Here is a 23,021-nt window from a genome sequence, read left to right on the forward strand (position 1 = left end):
ATTGTACCAGCATGCATTCCAATTTTTAGCCAATTCGGACAAGAAATAAACAAATGAGTTTGTTTAAATAAACATTTACTGCAAAAAAATGTCATTTTGAGTAAAACGCGTTTAAAGTTATGGTTTGCAAATACAAAGCAAATCGTGCATTTTCAGCTAGGCTATTGTTACTGTCACTACTGGCTTTGAAATGCTAGGATACAGGAAATTTGTAACTGCTGAAGCATGACCAAAACAACAGCTACAAATACCACAAATATATAAAACCAGAAAGGGCTTTTCTGTTGCTACTATTAGTATATTTTCAACATATCATATCATCGTTCTGGCATATTTTAGACTTTTGGGTTGCGTGGTAGCTCCACTAGTTCTAAAATTTAACAGGGAATGAATTGGAATTGTGGAGAAACTGCCATATATTCAGAATCCTGATGAAATTCTTTATCTTTTCAGTCCAAAATATAATTTTCTTCAAAAAATTTTTTTTTCATTAGAGGTGTCCCTTAAAATATTAAGATTTTTTTGTAGATTCTATGACTTAATTTTCTTTTGGCTGCTTGAATACCAGACGATGACCTGGTTTGAGAAACACTACGCAATTTTATGGGAGAAATATCAGGAAATTCATGTGAAATGTGATCAATGGCTTTCTTAAAAGCTTCATTTCTTGCAAAACTGCTTGATAAAGCAGAAATTTCATCTGATGAACACGATGCTTCTGAATGGTCACTACTCTCAAATGAAGCTGATTTTATTTTCATGGTTTTAATGTAGCAGGTCCCACATAACAAATTTCCAGGAATCACTGTGATATTGTCTTTTAACAAAGCATCAGCTAGCCCATCAGTAATTTTCTTCATGTTCTTGGTTTTCTTTGAGCTGTGCTTATCTAATTGAAAAGGGTTGTAGCGAAATCCTGTTTTTTACTCATTTTTCTCACGAAATTATTACAATCTAAAATATCTGTCTAAACAAATAATATATTATGGTGTTGTTTGTACAAAACTGTAAATACTATTATAGGCCTAGACATTGTTAATTCATTTTTCAACACATTCTATAAAAAAGTGATCTTAAGATAAATAGATCAAGAGATTCTCATTTCATTTCTACAAGTTACACTAATGAAATAGCTAGTGTTCCTGCACTAATTTTAGCAACTGCATCAACTGGATGAAGCATATTTATATGGAGATTGGAGATGATAGATGAAATAGTTTTGCAATGAACTTGCTTAGGCCTATAAGTTAACAAGATAGTTTGCATGCTCTTAACCTACGTCCTACAGTAGGTATATGCACTTACGCAGGCAACTATACTTATTGAAAACACATCATATAGAAATTAATTGTCTGATACTGTAGGCTTGATTTCAGCAACATCCACTTCCATATATAACAAAAAATAAATTATGTACCGTATTGACTAATCTTACTGAGAGTCTATTTAAAGTGTCAATAAACTTGACCTAACTTGCAACCTTGGTAAAATTGTTGTTTTTGCATTGCAGTAGTTCGGTGAATTCAATGGCTTGTAATTTTACTTCTGAAAAAAACACCCTTCTGCATTTTGGATATAATAAACAGTGCTTCCACTTCTGACAAATTGATAAATCCTCTTCAATTTCCTTTTTTGTCCTGAAAAATCCCTTTTTTCTCAGTCGGAAATCTTTCAAAATTTCCTTCATAGGTGAGGTTATTTTTGACATTACTTAAGTTAAAAAAGGTGCTAATACATCTTTAAAGTTATTATTATCTCAGTCATAGGCGTCGATTTTTTCTTAGAAGAGAGGAATTCTAGGTGGGCGAGAGTTTTCAAACAGATTTCATTGAATGCGTAGCCTATGTTCGCAAATTCGCAATGGTTAGTTTTTCTCACAAAGACTGCGTTTAGCGTTGGTGCAGCAATTAAGCTTTAATAGGTTTGATGTTTGCTTTCTTGCGCCTTGCGATCTTATGAGCGCTATTAAACTAAACAAACTTCTTTTATGTTTTCCTTTGCGACCTAAAAAGCGGGTGACTCGTGACCTGTTATCTTTTAAGTGGCACCTTCGGATTTGCCTCAAAATGTTCGGACAGGTGACTGCTGACTGTGCTGACGGAACCTTCCCGAGCCGGAAGCTGATCCGGCAGCATGCTAACGTCAAATAGCGCAGGTAGAGATCCATGGCTCATGCTGTCTTCTACAACTACAGGTGCATTGCCTGAGATATTGGCTTCACCACTGTCCATCCTTGATGTACTGCTTTCTTCATCTATGTCATCTCTACGTTCATTCGTGCTGGACGTGGCTTCTTCAGCGTTTTATCTCGACGCCTTTTGGAAGCTGGTTTTAAGCATGTGCGAATGGATGTTTGACTTTGCTTCATGTTTAACTTTTCAATAATGAAATGACAACATCGCGCGGTGCCCCAATTTATACCCAGCAACAAGTTTGTGAGGAAAGATTTGTAAAAAGCGATTGTTTCAGTACGTCTTTAGCTTGTATGTATCGGTTATTTTATTGTCATGCTCATTATGATGTCATATTCATATTCCTTTACGCTAACCCGGAACTGAAGTTTGATTGTGACGTAACGAAAGTGAGACCATTCGGAAAAAAGATCAAACGTGGCTTTCTCTCCCCAGGAATTGCCAGCGTGTGGACTGTGGCAGTTGCCGTAGCAACAACAATGCAGTGAGTACCGCTTTTTTTTCAAGGCAGCGTTGTTGCGGAATTGCTTTGTTCTGTCGGATACCTAGCGAGAGACATAGCGTAAAACAAAAAGTTGCGCTGCAGTTGGTTGGATAATTCAGCGTTTAACAAAAACGAAAATAATTATAACGAACACTTCACAAGTGTTATGAAAACAGGGTGGGCGAAACATATTTTGCCCGCCCTCGTTTCACGGCAGGGTGGGCGCCGCCCACCCGGCCCACCCTATTTCGACGCCTATGATCTCAGTTAAAGCCATTGTAATCACGATTTTATTCAGTTGCACCGGTATGTTGAAGCAACGTTGTTTTATTAGAACAGTAGGCTGCACAAAAGCAGCACATACTTTACAATAACATGGTTTACTTCCTTTGTTCACTGTCCAGCCAAAAAACTGCTTGTCAGTTAGTCGGTTTTGGGACATTTACCACCTGGTCCTGGACATCATTTACCAATTCCTGTACTGTACTACTCTCAGTCATCATTCCTACCCGGACTACTAACCTATCCCTAACAGCGAAAATGTACAGGTGGTAAATGTCCAGTTTCAACGAATTATCCATCCATTAACAAATTTATTTTTGTGTTTGGTTTTCTTGATGCGCTAAGCCGCTAACTTAACACTATTGGCTAGGCTATCTCTTTTTTTCCTTGTCAGTAACGTCTTCACAATCATCTGAGGCTGACGAAAAACTCAAGGATACTAGGCCTATTCATGATACTAACTCAGTCTGACTGTGTACACTACATTACATGTTGTATACACACTACATAGCCTAGCCTCTATTATTATGACATCATAATCAGTTATAGCATAGGCATAAACTAACTTTTATAAACCGGAAAGATATCACTAGCCTAAGCTTATCATACCTAACTGTACGTCGAAGGTCGAACCTCAGTGAACTTCGTCATTGCTACTCAAGTTCAACTGTAAATCAACGGATTACCTAATTTTAACTAAAAGAATTGACAGAACTAACTCACTCACTGCACTCACGTCCAATTCCCAAAATGGCGAGAAAAGAAATCAAGCGACAGAAAGGTGAGAAAGAAATCAAGCGACAAAATAAAATGATTGAAAATAAAAAATGATTTGAGGATGGGAAAGAGTGTAAGAGGGTTCTGGATGTCGAGGGACGACGGAAACCAGCTGATCATCGTCATTCCAGTCGTTGTTAGAATTTTTGAAAGGGAATATTAAAAAGTTTTTCTTTAAAATTGCTAAAAACAACAATTTGCTTTATAAGACAAAATTTCCTTGTAAAATTGTTAAAAATCCTTAAAAAATCCTTCCTATCTTCATTTCCCTTTTTTATCCTTCGAAGCGTTGAAAAATCCCGATTTCGGGATAAAATCCTTCAAAGTGGAAGCACTGTGTGAAAAAGAAACATACCATCGATCAACGTACAGTCAACAAAAGGGGTATCTGTACTTTCAATTTTCTTGTCAAGAGCCTTCAAAAGCATTGACTTTTGAGTTGATTTCATCGTTGCATCCATATGGCACAAGGACAGTGGTACTGGTGTGAGGGGGTAAGACAGCATCAATTGCGTGTCTACCTTGTGATCTACTGCTACACATAGAAGCCTTCCCATCAAATTGCGTTCCATTCTCAACCGAAAAAAATTGCCTTTGCGGGTTATGCTTTTGACAACGGCAGCTTCAGAAGCAAAGTTGCAGATTTTGTTTCTACGTATTGGCTTGTTGAAGGTGCTAGCGTCCTGGTGGCATTGACTTATAAATTTGTTTCTATCCTCAGTTCCTTTTTGAAAAACATTCAAAAGAAAATTTAAAGTGGCAGGAGCCATAAGCGTAGCCAGGGGGGGGCGAACGGGGCCATGGCTCCCCCCAAATTTTCAAAGTTTGGATTCCGAAGTTGAACCCTTTGTTGAAAATATAATATAATTTGTAGAAATTTATATTGTTTTCCAAGACATCTGGCTATTGACACCCCCCAGGACTTGTTTTAGACACACAGAAAGACACCAATAAATTTTGCAAATCGTAAATCGCGCAAAGTTTACGTGATTTACGCTTCTTTTAACTAATCTGTGGAAGCAATTTCAGAATCGCTTACTCTGTAGGGTTTTGTGTAGCTGAGTTTTTTGTGTTCTCTAATTTTAGCCGCAGTTTTTGCCCGTTTGTGTGTAGATAAAAGCTACCTTTAATAAGTTAATAGCTGTTTATCTGCTAATAAGTTTCATACAAATATTACCCTGAAAGTGTTTCCAGAAAGCGTTATAATCCATTATTTAAATGTAATTTTGCAAAAATTTTCCGGGGGAGCATGCCCCCGGACCTCCCTAGAATACGCGTGCCTTCGGCACGCTCTAACCCCCACCAGCTTTATTTCTTCCCTTGCTTAACCCACCAGGATGCGCCACTGCACATCAGGTGGCGATGTCTTAAATCAAACATTTTGTCGTTCTCTTCAATTCATCAAATATTTGGCCCCCCCAAAAAAAATTTTCTGGCTACGCCACTGGCAGGAGCGACTGCTGTTCCTGTGCTAGTGTTGAATAGAAAGGATAGGCTACATCGAAGCTTGCACTAAATGGATTAACTGTGGCCTACTGCTTATTTTTTGCATTAGCTTAACCAAATGTCTGCGATCTCTATCGATGCTTGAAGGACGAAGGTCAAATGATGCTTCCTCTGCTCATGTCATCCCCAAATCTTCATAGAAGTGGTGAAGGATCGATCGGGGCATAAAGTGGGTAAGTGCCCATCTCTGTCTGGCACCAATTGAATTGGTGAAAGACGTAATCCCAGTGAGTCGATTGGCAGATTCTGCATTGATTGTTTGCTCCAAAGTTTGATCAACAGCCCATCCACAGAAGTTTTTTTCAGTTTTTTTTACGGACAAGATGCCTTGTTCAAACAGATCACTTATTCCAGGGTGAGTTTCTTCCATTTTTAGCATGTTATCCTGCAATCGCAAAATCGATCTTGCATAGGCCTAATTTGGTTGGTTGAAGGTCATCTTTTACAGATGTAGCCTACTTCACCAGGCCCAACACTCGGAGCTGACGGAGCTATCTAAACAAGTTTATGCTCTGCAAGAACAAGTTTGGGAACTCCAGCACTCTGTATACAGGACAAAGCGCAAGCTGGATGACTTGGAGCAGTATGGGCGAAGCAATTGCCTCATACTTCATGGATATACTGACAGCCCAAACAGGGGAAGTAATGTTGATTACTCGAAATATGTGGTAAAAAAAATTAATCAAGTAGTTAAACCAACTAACTGCCTTACTATGAGTGACATAGATGCATGCCATCCCTTGCCATCTAAAAAACTAAACAAACCAATAATTATTAAATTTGTTAGAAGGATGACAAGGGATGAAATTTTTTATTCAAAAAGCAAGTTAAAAACTGATGATGGTCCTAAACTATCGATCACAGAGTCCTTGACCAAACGACGTCTGTCATTACTTCGTCAAGCGAGAGATGCTTTTGGTTTCAAGGACGTCTGGACATCCAAAGGAACAGTGTGGTGCTTCTGGAATAACAAAAAGCAAGTGATAGATGATTTTTCAGATATTCCAAAAATTTTCAACCATAAGGCATCTTAACCTATTTTGTTAGGCTGTAACATTAGCCTATGCAGTTTTCAATTATCATTTTGAAGCTAAACAAACCATATCACATGATATATTATTACCAATGACAGTAAAACCAAACTCAGGAACCCTTTTACTTTATCCATTCTCTTAAACCTTAGCTTAGCTTTTAACCAATCCTATTTTATACATACCTTTTTGTTTTTCAATTCTACGTTTATATAATACATGTCATTAAAACCAAAATGTAACTATTGCATGAAAACAATCAGAAAAAATCAAAAATTTATTAAATGTGTAACTTGTCCCATTGAAGTTCATGTCAAATGTTGTAAAAAAAGTGCAAACTATCATGACATACAAAATTGGACATGTAGCCTACCATGTGCAGTGATTGGATTCCTCCTTTTGTCCATCTATCCAACACTGAATTAATTACACTGGTTGGAAGCCACAGTGTATCAAATCTTACCTTCAAGCCTGACTATCTGAATGATATGTTTGCAATAGGGATTGTAGATTATAGGGATGCAAAACTGCATCCGCTTTTGACTTATCCGCAACACTAGAAGGGTTACGTTTTTTTGTAATTTACAAAATATTTTGCTTTTTATGGGTTATATAAAAAGAGTGAAGTTTGTTTTAAAGTAATGTAAGGTTTTTAGTTGAAAGCAAGCCTGCAGTAAAGCGTAAAAAATGTCAAATTGGCAATTGACCCTTCTAATGTTGAAGGAACAACGGAGTTGCGCGTCCCGTAATGTACCGTCCCTAGTTTGCAAGCACATCTTACACAAACAACAATGACATAGATGACCTTTTTATGCCTAATATATCTGAAACATATGTAGATTCAACAACTGTCAATAAACTAAAAATGGACTGCTCACTAGGGCCAGTCTTCTCTTCATTATGTATCAATGCTCGGTCTATTGTTAATGTAAAAAAGTTCACCAAACTTGAGGCCCTGCTGATGTCTATAAATATCAGTCCTGATTTAATTTCTGTAGTCGAAACATGGATTCAGCCTAATTCAAAAGGTCCTTACTTAAACCTACCGGGCTATACATTCATATCAAATGCTTGAATAAACAGTCGCGGTGGAGGAGTAGGATTATACTTAAAAAGTGATATTATGTATACCGTACCAAGCGTGATGACCTAACCATTATGAAAGAACAAGTATTTGAGTCTATTTTTATTGATATTTTTGTTGGTGGTAAACAAGTGACCTGTGGTAGCATTTATCGAGCACCTGCATTGGATGCTAAGTCAAACTTGGAATTTCTTGATCTGCTTAGTGAGTGCATTAATAACATAGGTACATCAAAACAATGCTACATAATGGGAGATTTTAATTATAATTTATTGGATTATGAAAACATCAATGTAGGCAATTTTACAGACTTGATGTTCTCAAATTCTTTTTACCCACTAATTAATAAACCTACTAGAATAACTGACACCAGTGCAACAGTCTTAGATCAAATATGGTCCAATGTGCAAACAGGTAATGAAAGTCGGTGTGGAATTCTAATTAATGCAATCTCAGACCACTTCCCAGTTATGCATTGTACAAATATTGGAAAACCCTCAGTTACATGTCATCAATATACCAGATCATTTAATCTCTCAAACATACAAAATTTCTCAAATGCTCTGGAAAATATGGACATCACGTGTTGCCTAAATCAAACTGATGCTGATGAAGCTTATGAGTCATTCATAGGAGAATATACTAGTCAATTTAATAAGCATTTTCCTTTACAAAAAACACCTTTAAAAAAGAATAATTCTTGGTTTGATAGAGAACTACTACATCTATTACGAAGAAAAGAGCGTTTGTTTAAAAAGTATATAGCAAATAAAACTATTCACTCCAAAAAGAACTACACTTCTGCAAGAAACTTATACTTCCATACAGTTCAACAAAAAAAGAAGGAATTTTATAAATCTAAATTTGAAAAGCAAAAGTTTAATATGAAAGCTACTTGGCAAACAATCAACAATCTAGTAGGTAAATCCCAGTCTAAGACTAACCAATGTTGAGTGCAGTTTGCTTTTGTTCATAAGTTAAAGGTAAAGTGCTTCAACAACTGAGGAAAATATTTCAGCTGACCTTGTTCAAGGTCTACAGAAAAAATAGCGAGTTTCTTCTCAAATGCTTTAATGTGCCCAAACATGGATAATACAATATTTCCACAGCCTTGCAATTTAGTATTTAACTTATTGTAATGCATTGTGAAATCAGCGAAAAAATGTAAATCATTCAACCACGTACTTTCGCTTAACTTTGGATATTTTTGATTTTTTTTCAGCTAAAAAAAGTTGTACTTCTTCCAACAATTCAACAAATCGCTGTAAAACATTACCATAACTTAACCACATTACGCTGTTGTAGAGTAAGCCATTAAATTTACTGTCACACGCGTTCAATAAATTTACAAACTGGCATTTATTAAGAGCATGAGATGCAATATAGTTGACTATTTTTGTTACCACACTTACAACTTTTTGAAGAGATTTGATTGATTTGGCGCAAAGGGCTTCCTGCTGATGTATTGTGCAGTGAAATTCAACAAAGCTAGATTAAAATAAGGTGGGGCCTTATTACAAATATTTAGTGAAACATTTATTCTTTGCTGAAATATTTGTTTAAATTTCATTATTTTAAAAAAGACAAGTGGGTCACTGAAAATCTGTGATGGGTCACTTCGTGACCCGCGGGTCAGTGGTTCGCCATCCCTGATGTAGGCTATGCTGATAAGCTTATAGCAACGCTTGTTGTCATACGTGTTTTAATTTGTCATTCATTTGCTGCTGTCAGAGACTGAATTGGAACCGCGGAATCTGGTTTGCACAAAACAGATCACGTTTGCTGACAACGTTTGCTTCATGCAGCCCGAAGGCAAACTCGCTTCAGCACAATGTACGAACTTTGCTGGTTTTACAGCAGACCTACCAGAAACAAGTGACGTTTGAGATGAATGATATCGATTGCCTGTATCTACTGATACAAACTTGGTCTGTGGGTCTACAGTAGGTTAGTGTACACTTTTACTGTCTGTGCAACCAAGGTTAAACTACAGTATACTTTAGGATTGAAAATTCATTGGCTTAAGATAGAGTTAAAAAGCTATATCCAGCAAGTTTAAGTACAGTAGGTTAGTGTAAAAACAGATTATTCTGTTTGTGTGTCATAGAACAATGCTGATGAACTAATGAACCTACAGTGGAAAGCGAAGTTTTCATGGGAGCGGTAGACTTGAGATACCCACATTTAATTTTGTTCATAAGTGAAAGAAAAATATAAATGAAATGCTGCACGAAAGCCGAAAGCGAATGTGTGTTCAAACAGGGCTATATATCCCTAACTAAAGGCTACTGCCACGTTTAAGGTTTTGAAAGATTTCTTGCTTTGATTGACGTTTCCTTCAAACCGGTTTTAATGCAGTTGATACAAAATTAAATGAAATATGCAGGGCCGTGTGAACCGCCCCCGGTTACCCCGGCTGGGGTAAGACAGATTAAGAACCCACTCATTTTAGTGTGTTTTATGTTTTAACTTAAAAAAATCAATTTACTACAGAAGCTCGATAATTAATCAATAATTTGAATCATGCAAAGCCGTACTTACTGCTTTCCAAACCCCAGACTGGGTCCGACTTTTGCCTAGATTCCACTCATATTTAGACGGTGTAAACGCCCCCGCACCCCCGGCCGAGTATAGGGGCCCACTCATTTTAGCCTGTCTAAGTTAAAGTTTTTTTTTTGAGTGTTTAAAAAAGAAAAAAAAGTATTACAAAAGTTTGATAATTAAATCATATCCATATGTAGCCTAATTAAATCGTGCAAGGCCGTATTTACTGATTTCCAAACCCCCAACTGGGGGCCTACTTCTAACAAGGAGCCTACTCATATTTAGTTTGTGCAGCGTTTTTTGGTTTGTAATTTAAAAAAATGTGTTTTTCCATTTTTGTAATTTCTTTTCGCTCGATCAACCACATTTTGTTCATCTCGGCGATATTGGGCAAGCATAGTTGGGGGTTGAAGGAGTGAAACGTTTTTTGTGTTCCCCAAAAAAACTAACAAAATGATGCAATATTTCGAAGTAAACACAAATAGCCTAGCTAATTAATCATTAATTTGATAAATTTCAATGTGAATCGAGATAGGTTATAAAGTGAAAATGCTATCAGTTAAGGTGGGGACACCTCAGATATATTTTCGAAGTTCTAGCCTGATGAAAGGCTACACTAATGCTATATAGAAACTTTCAAGAAATAAAGTATTGAAACTCTTCTGTGGTCGTGAAAGATATGTTTTTGAAATGGTAGGCTGGCTTAAATTTTAAACCAAAACTTCTGTTCCAATTCAATTTTATTTTTAATGAATTTGGATATACAAAGTGTGAATCTTGATAAAAAAAAACATCATTATGCTCCTAAAAATGCCTAATAAATGACCAAAACAAGATTATTTTTTCTTAGAGGCAAGCCCCTCACACCTCCATTTTTAATTTACTTTTTCAAACAATAAGCTTTGCATTGTTTATTATGTTATAAATTTTGCTTTGTTAAAACTCTGGTACCTCCCCAACTTTTTTTTAGATCCTCCACTGCATTGTCGGCATAGCCTATTAACTAAGTTACAATATTTTATTTTAGAAAATTTTAAAAGTCGTTTACTCTTTGCTGAAATGATGAATGTAATTTTCCCCTATATTGAAAGAGTTTGCGGCCCTCAACCCTTTTTGGTCAAATTTTTGACAGTGATCAGTAAGCACAGGGGTCCAGGAGTGGATTTCAGGGAAACCCGAGATGGTGCAGACACGGCCCTGCTGAAAAGATGACAAGCAAGTCTTTGGTCGAGAAGTCTTTCTAAATAACACAAATGGACAATGCAATGGGTTAACAGTCAAGTAATTATTCTTAAACGACACCACGCGTCGCACGAAAGTTGGCTAGTCACTTAACGACAGCTAGCAATGATGATGGCGTATGAGCGTTCTTTCCAGGCTAGATTGGAGGGCAGGAAATCTTCATCCACTCAGCAGTCTCGTCGTCCAGAACCCTCAGACCATTCGCACCGTGTGGAGGCCGGTGGGTTAGGCAGTGGTGGATGACATGGTCTGCGGTCTGTTCCGTGGCACCACACTCGCATTCTGATGAACGAGCCAGGCCCCACTTGTGCATGTCCGAACGAAAGTGGCCGACGCCAGTTCGCAGGCGGTTAAGCCTGACCCACGCAAGCCTTGAGAGGGACATCCCTGGTGGACGGGGATCGGCGTCGGGTATGAAGTCACGGAGAGTGGAGGTGTGATTTTGCCACTCCGTGTTCCACATGTGGTTCGTCCAGTGTGCCGCACTTAAACCAAGTTCTTCTGCGTTCTTAAGGAGTTGTTGTGCGGCAGGCACAAAGGGGCGTCTTGATTTCAGCCGCTGCTTTATAGGTGGTGGTCTCTTGAATGTTGCATGGAGGAGATGGTCCGGGTCCAAAGCGCGGCGAGCGAGAGAAATCGTGGCTCCTTTACGGTGTATCTCAGCGGGTTGGATGCCTGCTATGATGGGTATGCAGTCCGTTGGAGTGGGACGCAGGCATCCAGTCACAGTACGCAGTGCGTCGTTGATGGCGTATCAATCTGGTAGGTGTGAGAACTAAGACACTAGACCGGCGCGCAGTACTCAGCGGTGGAATGAACAAGGGCTAGGGTAGCTGTACGAAGAGTTTTAGCACCAGCTCCCCAGCCGGAACCCGCCAATCGCCTCAAAAGTGCGACGCGTGTAGATAGTTTTTTGCGTAGTGACTTCAAGTGCCGGCGGTACGTCAGTGACCTGTCCAGGGTTATGCCGAGGTATGTAGGTTCGGCACAGTAGGGCAGGCGTTCCCCATCAATCTTGATGTTTATCTCACGCTGTGCCTCCCGGTTGTTAAGGTGGAAGGCCGCCGACACTGCCTTTGACTTGCTGAGCTGTAGCTTCCATTTCTGGAGGTATGCTGATAGTGTTTGCATGTCTTGGCTGAGGTTTCTCTCCACTGACTGCCAGTTTCCTGCTGAGTGCAGGAGTGCCAGGTCGTCTGCGTAAGCATATTTCCTGGAGATGGTAGGGGGCAAGTCGTAGGTGTATATGTTGAACAGGAGAGGAGCCAAGACTGAGCCCTGTGGGACGCCGTTTTTAAGTCGGCGTAGTCTGCTTGGACGACCGCTACCGGTTGTGAGGGTAAAACTGCGGTTTTGCACAAGTTCCATCATCATATGGACCACGTGTCTGTCAGGGAGCAGACGGAGTAACTTGCAGGTAAGGCCGCTATGCCATATAGTATCATAGGCAGCCGTGAGATCAACAAACACGGCGCCAGCCTTCTTCTTAGCCGAGAAGCTGTCCTCAATGTCTTGGGTCATAAGTGTAACCTAATCTACGGTTGATCGTCCGTGTCGGAAACCAGCTTGTTCACGGGGGAGCTGCGGATCTATTATTGGTTCGACACGGGCGTAGATGAGTCTCTCGAGGGTCTTGAAGGGGATGCAGAGCAGTGAGATTGGACGGTAACTCTTTGGGTCCCCTGGGGGCTTCTTCGGCTTAGGGACTGCAACCACAAGGGCATATCTCCAGATTCTGGGAATTCTCAGGTGGCGCAAACAGCAGGAAAGGAAGTCTTTCAACCAGGACTTTAAGGAGGCAGCAGCATGGAGTATCAACTCCGGGCATAGGTGGTCAGGGCCCGGGGCTTTACCTGGCTTTATGTGCTGGAGGGCGGCGGAACATTCTTCCGGGGTGAACTCACCCGAGATGTTGTCCCCGTCTGGGGTTGTTACCCTCCAGAGGTTCGTCATTTCTTGCAAGACGGATCTATCTGATTCACGGTCTCTCGATTTGTATTTCCCGTTCTCCACAAGTTGTGAGGCGATGGAATTTGCTGAAACGGGATATTGTTGACGAGAGGCACGTGATCTGCCAGTTAGGTTGTTCAGTGTACTCCATGCTATGCGGCTGGAGTGCGTGAAGTCGATTGCTTCAACGGCTTCTGTCCAGCGCTCCTTCCTCTTTAAGTCCAGCCTTGCCAGCAGAGCTGTGGCTGAGCTGTTGGTGTCATTGCCCTGAGGGGCGTTAGGAAGTCGAAATAGAGGCTTTCGCACTCCTTATCCCAGCACGGTATGTAGGTCTTTCGTCGGCCGAGGGGGATGGATTGTTTTGCCACTGATGTTATTGCATCACAAAAGTCCTGGTAGGCTTCTTCCACGTTGTTGGTGTCAGGGGATGGGAGATACTGTGTGGCTTCATTGGTGAGGAGGGTTAGTACTCCTAGTTAGCCATTCTGAAGTTCCATCGCTTAACAGGCTTGCTCGAGACAGGCATTATGAGCGTTGGAGCCGTGATAATCGAGGGTCGATGTTGGGACCTGGGGAACTTCTCTAGCACACGTCTGTCCGGTTGGCAATTATCGGGGTCATCACTTGCGAAAGCCAGATCAGGGTTTGTACCAGTGTTCCAGCGTCCGGAGAAGAAGCTCGCTGCACCCTTGGGATCGTGCAGTAGGGTGAGGTTATTATTGAATTAGCTGAACAGCAATTGACAGAACCAATGAACCAATGACTCAAAAAAATACAAACCTGCAAGTTATAACCTCCGGAGTATCGATCTTGCGCTCTGAGCGTTGGGCAGAAAATAAATATAGTGCAGCAAGAACAGAATAAAAATAAAGTAATCATAGTGAACACCCAGCGTAATTTTTCTACTAAACACTAGCCTGTGTTTGTGAATTGCATGTCATTGTTGGTTGCTTGAGTTGGTTGGTTTTAAATCTTCATCCTCGGACTGACAAAGCCTTGATTGTTTTTTCCTGGTAGTTTCGCATACTTGTAGAGGCTTTCAGGCAGGGCCGGTTACCGAGATTGACAGAGTGAAGTTTTTCGATTGTTCAAGTGTTGTTGCCGGAGAATTTATTCCATTCACAATGTGCCGCTGAATGGAGAGCAGTCCTGAAATGTGTTGCTCAAGCGCACACCCCGAGAGTCGAACCAGGGCCGCGTGATCTTGAGTAGGCTATTGTGTAGCCTATTGTACTATTATAGAATCTGATTGAAAAGTAAAGTTATTTCTCCCGTAAATATTAAGGTGATTGATATTTTATTAAGAACTTAGCTTGCTTTTGGAAGTTAATCTGGCACCTCAGAAAGTATGACTTTTGATAAAAGTATCGGCTTTTACGTTGTGTTGGCCGTCTTCGCCAGTCCAGCTTTTGCAGAGCTAAAGGTGAGAACTCCAATTAGGCTAACTTTATCGTAATTAACAATCAGGATTACATAGACAGCGTAATTAATTTGTAATTAGCCTATTAGGTAGTCTAATGTGATGGCAAGTAAGTTACCAGAAGGAAAGTCCTTAAGTCCCCCTGAATTGTTTGCAAACTGAATAGCCTAGGCTACAAACAATTTTAAACTGTTCAGCGTGTATCAGTGGGATAACGCTGCAAATTTAAGGCATCTCTTTCCAATAATGCAATCTTGGTTCGAATCCAGGCTTAAGCTGATTGTTAAAAAACACCGTTTACCTCTACCCATCAGGGTTGGGCGTTGTTGCTAAAGGAAAGGCGGCCGAGAGAAAGGAACTGGCCAACCTACTTTCGTTAGTGCTGCAAGCTTAGTAGCCTACAATGATTATCTTATCTTCTCATTCTCCGAAGCTTAAATTTAAGTATGGCTTTACCAGTGGGTGTCACGAATAGGCTATGGCTGTTCGAGCAGGTTGCTATCACCGGCCTAACACGATTAAGTCGGGCCTAGCAGGATTAGTAAAACGAGACCATTAAAACTAAAGCATATTGCTTTATTGACTGGGGACTCGCCAACACTATAGAGAGTTATAGGCTAGATAGCCTAATGCACAAAAAAAACTGCAAGTCGCTAAATTAAATACGCACAGCGATTTAAAGTTGCCAAAAATAAATTCCGCACTAAACGGTTTAATAACATTTAAAATTCTGCTTTCAATTTATATTGCTTGTATCTTCTTTCTGGTAATATAACAATGCATGTTTCTCTTGACATAACAATCTTGTTCAGCCTTTGTAACAGCTCAGCTTATACTAATTAATCAACCCCATTTATAGTAGCCCACAATCCAAAACAGTTTTCCAACAGTCGATATTGACCAAAAGAGGCATATTCTTTTATTAGGGCAAAGTGGGGCGTGTTGTCACAGGGGCGTGTTGTCACAGCACGATTTCCATGTGATAACCCAAGCGTATAACCACGAGTTTTCAATGGAAGGCATAGTTTTCAGTTCTCTTTCTTACAAGCAGTGAAGATTAATAAATTTGTCACCACAGCAGAAATTATGAGGAGTGCCATTGAATTTTGGGCAAAATCAGGTTTATAACTAAACTAAAAAATGGTCTGGCAAACTAAGGTATGATCATAACTGATCAGGAAAGATACCATTCGTTAGCTTTAAGCCTGCTCTTTTCATCATACCAAACAGATAAGACATGTAAGTAGAGATGTACACATGGTTGTTGAAACCACCTGATTTCATACCACGGGGCGTGTTGTCACAGCTGTGACTACACGCCCCGAGGTGTGCATTTTTAATATTAAGAAACATAAAAAATTATTTATGCTTATACAACGAGGTAATATGCGTATTTGTTAAAATATAACGCTTTTTTAGGAAATAAAAATTAATATTAGATAATGATACACACATAAATTCGATAGTGATACATAATTGTCAAGATGACATTTTTATTGTTTTTGATAATGGGCATAAAAATTTTACCAATATGTTGTAAATTAAATTTTTTTGCATTTCGCATATTTTGTATTCGTTCAGCCTCTATTAAAACAATTTTTTGTTGGTTTCTGTCATATTTTAGTCATAAAGCATGTGCAGAAATTTTGTGACAACACGCCCCATGCTCTGTGACAACACGCCCCGGGGTGGGGCGTGTTGTCACAGTCCATTCACTTGCATTAAACATGTATTTATGTAAAAACGAAATAATCTAGAAAAACTTTAACTGTAGCTAAAAAAAGCCGAATGATACCTCTTTCAATTGCACTATCTAGCATTTCGATACCATTGGTACAGAACGAGATATATGCTGATTTGTAAAAATTGTGACAACACGCCCCACTTTGCCCTACTATACAACAGTAAGTCGATTACATTGCATTCTATCTAACTCCTAACGGTGCAAGGTTCAGCGCTCATATTATTGATTATTGGCAGTGCGCTTATTTGGCTGACAATAACAAAGTGGCATAAAATAAATAACAGCTTTTATACTCTGGTACCACTGTTCCATATCAAGCGGATGAGCTTCAATAGTTGCAAACAGTTCTTGCTTGTCATCTACCTTTGTTTCTACATCAGTTTACTATCAACTTTGTGGCTTATCAGCTAGGCGTAAGTTATTGTGCGTAACAAAGATATTCTGTAATGATTTTTTATATTTCGTTAATTTACTCGTAGTTTTATACTTTGCAGTCATTGGAGGAAGCAATAGAAGTTGGTGAGTCAAACTTATTTTTCTCAAACCTACCATTGATTTCATATGGCTGAGATAAGATTGATATCTGCAAATTAAAGTTAAACAACTGAAGCGCAATGTTGGCTTATTTTAAAGCTAAGCGCAGTTGCGAGATCAAAGTGATCGTAAATCCAACACAAAATTTTTAAGTTACGTAGATAGACCTATATGTTTTTGTCTAAAACCCTGGACCCATGACGTACTACATAAAGGCTGGTTCAACCACAATAGAATTGTTAAAACTGGGGGCAGATAGTGACGTCACAGTATCATTGTCTTGAATGGCATGGCTCCAGGGGTGCATTCCTAAAAAAAATTTTGGGAAGGCTCTAACACTTAGCTGTGTTGTTATAGACAAAGTAGCCTATGTATAAGTAGTCGGTGTAGGTTAGCCAACAACGTTTACCTTTTTTAAAAGGAAACACTGCGTTGAGTATGTTTTTACTTCTGAACATCATGTCGAAAAACAACCCATGCTAAAACATAGTTTGAAGTACAAAAAAAGGTAGAAGCAACAAAACGTGAAAACGTGGTTAAATCCGATATAACATTATAAGTTTGAAATTTGTCTTGGTTGCTACACTGCAATCTCCTTTGCTTTTTTTTACTGCGGATGCCTACACTTGAAACTCGATTTGCATAGCCTAAGCTAATTCTAATCTCTTAACTCAATTGTAAACTTATTTGTATGAGCCAACCCTAAGCACACTTGCAAAAACATTGACTGCAATAGGAAAGTAAGGAAATGCAATTCTTGAAATGAGCGCTTGTGGTTGCAGATTTGCTATATAAGCTGCCAATGTGACAGTTAGGCTACATTAAAATCTCATTTAGTTATTAACGAACAGTTTAAAAACTCCAATTACAGCAAAAGTTTGTTTGTTTGGTTGTTTATCTTTATCCTGCATTGCGGGAAAGCGGACTTGAGCGCTATGCATCGGTGTACGCCTTCCGACATACACCTGACCCACGCTGCAGCCGACGTCAATGTCTGTTTTCCGGTTGTCTACTTTACTTGTGACTTAAATTTGGTACTACCCATAACTCGAAATCGATCACTAGGTAGAGGCAATTATCGTTAAGTTTCTCGCCCAGAGAAACAACAGCAAGTGCGGGTGGCTGGAGTCGAAAGCATATTCCAAGTTGGTGCAAACGAGAGTACACAAAACAAATAGCCTGTCTGCCAGGTCTTTGATTTTATGGGCTAAGTTAAATTAAAAGCACCACGACAGTCCTTGATTTTAGCCAGCAAACAGTCTTTGCAGAGATCTGAGCTCATTCAATGTGGGCAGTTTAGAATGCTTAACTTGAATATCCACAGCCGACCGATGAGTTTGCAACCACTTCTGAGTTGCCGCAGTGCCATTCCATAAATGAGGAGGTGGTCCATTGATGCTGATGAACAACAATGCTGAAATAAGTGATATGGTCAGCCGTGATCGTAGCGGTGTGATGACCAAGTTCATTTGTGAAAATCCATGTTCGGCTTCAGCAGAACTTATAGCAATCATGTTTGATACTACGTTCTTGAGCAACTTTATCGTATCTGGTATATGACAAGGATTGTCAACATACAATCGGAAATAGGAGTGATGACATGAAATCTCTCCTCTATTTTTTGTAATCTCTGCTCCCTTTTTTGCCATGGAACTTCGACTGCAGCAGGCCATAACTCTGGTACAATAATTTCCAAGCTCTTCACAGAATTTTCATTGTTGGTGTCCACCATCCTGCTTCCAATGTTGTCAACCAAAGCTTGAATAAACCGATTACGATCAAAAGAAGGGTAGTCTCTACGTCGAGCTTTGAACTGGTCCAATGTTGTGCCTTTAAAGGAGTAGTTTTTTGTACTTCCGGGACTTAAGTTAACAACTTCATCAAACGAATACTTTCCTTCTTGAATAGCTTTTTTTTTTTGAAGTAGAGAATTAACAGTCCATTTGACATGACGATTAGCTACTACGAAGTTGATATTCCCAGTCTGGAGAGTTTCTGACAAAAGTGATAATTGGCGATTGCTATCAACTTATGTTCGTGTTTTTTTGCAGTTCTGTTGTGAGAAAGCTGTTAAAAGTGTTACTTGTGCAGTCGAGAAGTTGTTGTTCAGCCAGAAAAGCTGAAAAGAGTCCCCCCCTGAGCCCCCTTACATCAAGCCTTTTGTTATTTCGGGGGGCTGAGCCCCTCTGAGCCCCCCCAGGAATGCAACCCTGCATGGCTCTGCAGATACTTCCATTTTACAGTGCGATTAGTTCAGGATAGTCAGGAATTGTTTACTTGCTTCAACGAATACCAGTAGCCTACTTAAGTTTGAACTCTAAACTTCGTAGCAAAATGATTTATCGGTGTCCAATGTCAGCATAAAGGTGAGATAGATTGATATTTGAAACAGAAATAGCCTACTACGGTACTTTGATTTGTTTTGACATTTCAAACTATGGTTTTTTAATCATTTTCAAAATCCAAGCAATTTCATTTACTTGTGCGTTCGAAACGTAAGGGAAAAATTGGAGAATCTTAGAACTTAGCCTACTGAGCTTCCAGAATAAAATTGACCTAGTCCTAACTCGTCTGACGCTTAGGCTATATGAATGAGATCACTAGCTGAGCGTGTGGAACTGCCATAAAAAAACTACTAGGCTAGGTTACTAGATTGAGAATCTCAAATGGGCCTATCAGTTCCTGTAGGGTAGAAAACGAATAATTTTTTTGTTGCTTTTTATCGCGTGTTTTCATTATCTCCTTTTGATTTGAAGCAAATGATACTTTTCTAAGAGCTTCCCCTTAATCCATATTTGTGTCATCAAACATATACGTTGTTTTGGCCTTTGTGTAGTACGTCATGTCTGGACCACTTGCTTAATTTCTACAGTATAATTCACTCAGTTTGATGACACAAATAAAACATTTCAACCATTATCAGAAAGTAGAGTTGTCATGTAGTTTTTGGTCAAGCTCAAGATATTTTTCAGTAATCTGTTCAGCCATTTTGGACAATTTTTGTTTGAAGTTGTATTTTTGTGTCTACACTTATAGGCTACTACTGTATTAGTTCTTACATTTGAAATTACGCAGTGCGTTCGATTTTTGTCGGCTTCAGGAACAAGCAAAGCGTTTGAAACATATTTCTCTGACAATGAAGGAACCGTCGATGATTTGTTGAACATGTTTCACGAAAAAACAAACATCAGAAGAACTTATATGAATAACGTTTTTCTCGAGGCAGCCAAGGTCGAAACATTGGAAGGTAACCTAACTTATTGCTACAAGCCATCCCAGGCTCAGGAGCATGATTGATTAGGCAAAATTATACCACTGTAGGATGATTACAACAATAATAGTTAGCTTGTATTGGCTACTACGGCTGAAAAGATAATAAGCTACGGCATAATTGTTTGTAACTCCCTGACATAATAATAGGGCCTACCTTTACCTGTTGTCTACAGTCTACTACAGGTTTCATGCATCCTGTGCTGTATTCGAGGGTAAGGCTATACGCCGGTATACGCAGTATAGGCTACTCTCTGCTTTTTCGAGCAGCTACAGTAGCCTATACCCTCTGGTTTTCCAAAGAGAGTGCCTATTCTATCCTTACTGATTCTTGATAATTAGGCTACTAACTTACTACTTAATCCTTGAAGACAACTGACAATGGTCAGCTACTGGTTGATATTGCTAACTTGCAACCTTAAAAAATGAAAGAAGGAAACTTGCGTCATGGAGAAGCAGAAATGAGAAGAATTTGTAGACGTTTTGACATTGATTAAATACAGTCAATCCAAGGATTAATATACTTTAGTGAAAAAGTTGAAATTGTACCCGATAATTTAAAGCCTCTCTTGACAGCTATTTCAACTTTACCTTGTTCGACAGCAGAATGTGAACGTGGTTTCAGTTTAATGAATAATATTATCACAGGTTTAAGAGCATCTTTGCTCATTGATAATGTGAGCTGTTTGATGTGTATTAATTGCAACGGATAACCTGTGGCTTAGTTTACTGCTAAAAAATATGTAAGATTCTGGCTGCTAAACCACCGATCAGTAAAGGATAGGCTACTAGATCCCAAATTTGTAAAGAGGATAAAAATGTAGATTCCTCTCGGGAGGCTGTTTGGAATGTATTCATAAAAAAATAAACAATTTTGCACCTCTCGTCCAATATTGATGTTGATAATGTTATGGAAGAATAAAGATTAGTATTTTGCAAATTGTGTATTATTTATCACTTTGGCAAATCTGACAGTAGCCTATACCCTGTGCTTTGTTAACGAATACAGCACTGCATGCATCTAAAAAACTTCCTAAAGTTTATTACAATTTATATGCATAAATCGACATAAGGTAGCATAAGTTAGACTCTATGTGATGAAAATGTCGCTTTGTTATTTATAAGCTACTGTTTTTACTGCCGTTTTTAAAAGTTAATCAGTCTATTGAAATAAACAAATTTGGTTGTTGTTGTTCGACTTTACAGCACAACCGCGAAGCGAAAGTAAGTTTGGTATAGCCTATTGAAGAAATACATGAGCTCATCCGGACAGAAATTGTTCGTTCTCGCAGTGGTATGGTCCTCTAAGAAAAACTTTTGCTACGCTTACTTTGGTAACTTTAAGGTTGGATGCACCAACAGAGAGAATTATTCACCGATTAAGCTAAATCTGCTTATTAACTAACTGACTTTGCAAACTACGTTGTTCTTATAGGCTAACCCAACCTAATGCCAATTTGCTGAATACAATCGCCGATTACTGATCCACCGATGGACTCAGTGCATTTAACTTTCGATTCACTAATTACATGATTGGCTTAATCGGTCGCTTAGAAGACCATCTGTTGATGCATTTTATTCTTAGTCTTTTATCTGCGTGTCGAACGCTTTGCACATTGCTTACAGCAGTAGTGTAGGCTATGCTTCCCTTTAATCTTCAAACCACATTTACAGAGTTGAAAACTATGAAGCTTTCAGTTGGAAAAGCGGTCGACTTTGCTAACCTAGTGATCAAACATTTTCAGTGAGTATGCAACTGTAGCATGAACGCAGGCTACAATTTATTGTAAGTAGTAGGCATATTGGCCCATCAATAAAATCGCTCCACTCTAATTAATGTTGTGTAAACATTATTTTGTCTCCCAGTGAAATCTGCTGGTGGACCCTTATTTTTGGAGTGTTGACATATGACCCTTATGTTTTATGATGATGTTTCTACAGTAGGCTACGGTGTAGCCTAGACTCAAATGAACTGTAATAAATAGAAACTTGGTGAAAATATTAAAATCTTACTTGTGCAGTTTGTTGTAATGTGTTTTTTTGTAATAAACAGAAAGTATCCAAATGGCGGTCGCACAGGAGAGCGCGGACCTACGGACGAAGGCGAAGTTGGAGATTATGAACACAAAGATGAATTGTAGTCTCAACGGATGTTCGAAATATGTTGTCGCTTCTTAGGAAATGTTTTTCAAAAATGGTTTTGAAAAACGTTGTAGTCTGTCTAGTTTTAATTCTCAAAGCAATAACTTTCCAGATAATTTATATGGCCTATGCTTTCAATCTGGTTTAAATTTTATGTTGAAAAACTTTCAATGCTTGTTTAGAAAAAAGGTCTTTCAATAAATTGATTGATTGTAATAATTTTTATCCTCGAACTGAGAAAGCTTCTCTGAGCTTAATCCTAGGATTTTATAACTTGTAGAGGCTTTAAACCACTGGCGCAGACTAGGTTACCGAGTTTGACAGAGTGGAGTTTGCGATTGTTAAAAGTGTTCATGTCTGTGAGGCCATTAACTAAATTGTGACAGTGTTTTTTTATTTTTTTGCTGGACTGCATAGTAGACCTACAGTAGAATCAAAATATAATTAAATCCGACTGTTTTCATAGAGATTAGGGTCGTAGCCTATATGTGTTAACATCGATAACAGGATTGCTGACCTAAAAGTCGAGGATCTTTCATTATCATCATTAGCCTATCGGCCCTACTTGAATAAGTTATAGGCCTAAGGCGTCCTTTAAGTACCGTGACTTTCCGCAACGGTCGATCGTTCATTGTTCTTTCTAAATTTACAAAACCCTGGTTTGTCCATGTTGACAGATTTAAAAAAAATTCTAACGTCGACGTCCCCGGTGCCTTTTGACCAGGAAGTAGTTTTATCATTACCGAATGCTCCATTCCGAGGATTCTTTGTCTCGCAAAATCATTAACAAAAATTACAATCTAACTCTTCTAAGTGTTG

At 38.9% G+C, this 23,021-nt stretch overlaps 1 protein-coding gene across 2 annotated transcripts; it reads left to right on the forward strand.

Moving 5' to 3' along the window:
- Positions 1-14,376: 14,376 nt before the first annotated feature.
- Positions 14,377-22,408, forward strand: LOC145767639 (uncharacterized). 2 transcript variants are annotated; one of them, XM_082579495.1, is made up of 5 exons: positions 14,377-14,515; positions 16,751-16,775; positions 19,891-20,037; positions 21,735-21,804; positions 22,114-22,408. In XM_082579495.1, the coding sequence occupies exons 1-5, from the start codon at positions 14,441-14,443 to the stop codon at positions 22,199-22,201; spliced, it is 405 nt and encodes a 134-aa protein (XP_082435621.1). In that variant the 5' UTR covers positions 14,377-14,440; the 3' UTR covers positions 22,202-22,408. The 2 variants fall into 2 exon arrangements, with proteins under 2 accessions (XP_082435621.1, XP_082435620.1); XM_082579494.1 differs by having other exon boundaries at positions 22,118-22,408.
- The last annotated feature ends 613 nt before the right edge of the window (positions 22,409-23,021 follow it).

Source organism: Aplidium turbinatum, chromosome 3 (assembly GCF_918807975.1).
Source record: "Aplidium turbinatum chromosome 3, kaAplTurb1.1, whole genome shotgun sequence".
In the NCBI taxonomy this organism is placed as follows: domain Eukaryota; kingdom Metazoa; phylum Chordata; class Ascidiacea; order Aplousobranchia; family Polyclinidae; genus Aplidium; species Aplidium turbinatum.

What these genes read in the sequence shown, in the direction of transcription:
- LOC145767639 (XM_082579494.1), top strand. Translation starts at nt 14,441, where the DNA reads ATGACTTTTGATAAAAGTATCGGCTTTTACGTTGTGTTGGCCGTCTTC. An exon ending in CAGCTTTTGCAGAGCTAAAG is followed by an intron (nt 14,516 to 16,750) that starts GTGAGAACTCCA and finishes TATACTTTGCAG; the next exon opens with TCATTGGAGGAAGCAATAGA. An exon ending in CTAGTGATCAAACATTTTCA is followed by an intron (nt 21,805 to 22,117) that starts GTGAGTATGCAA and finishes ATAAACAGAAAG; the next exon opens with TATCCAAATGGCGGTCGCAC.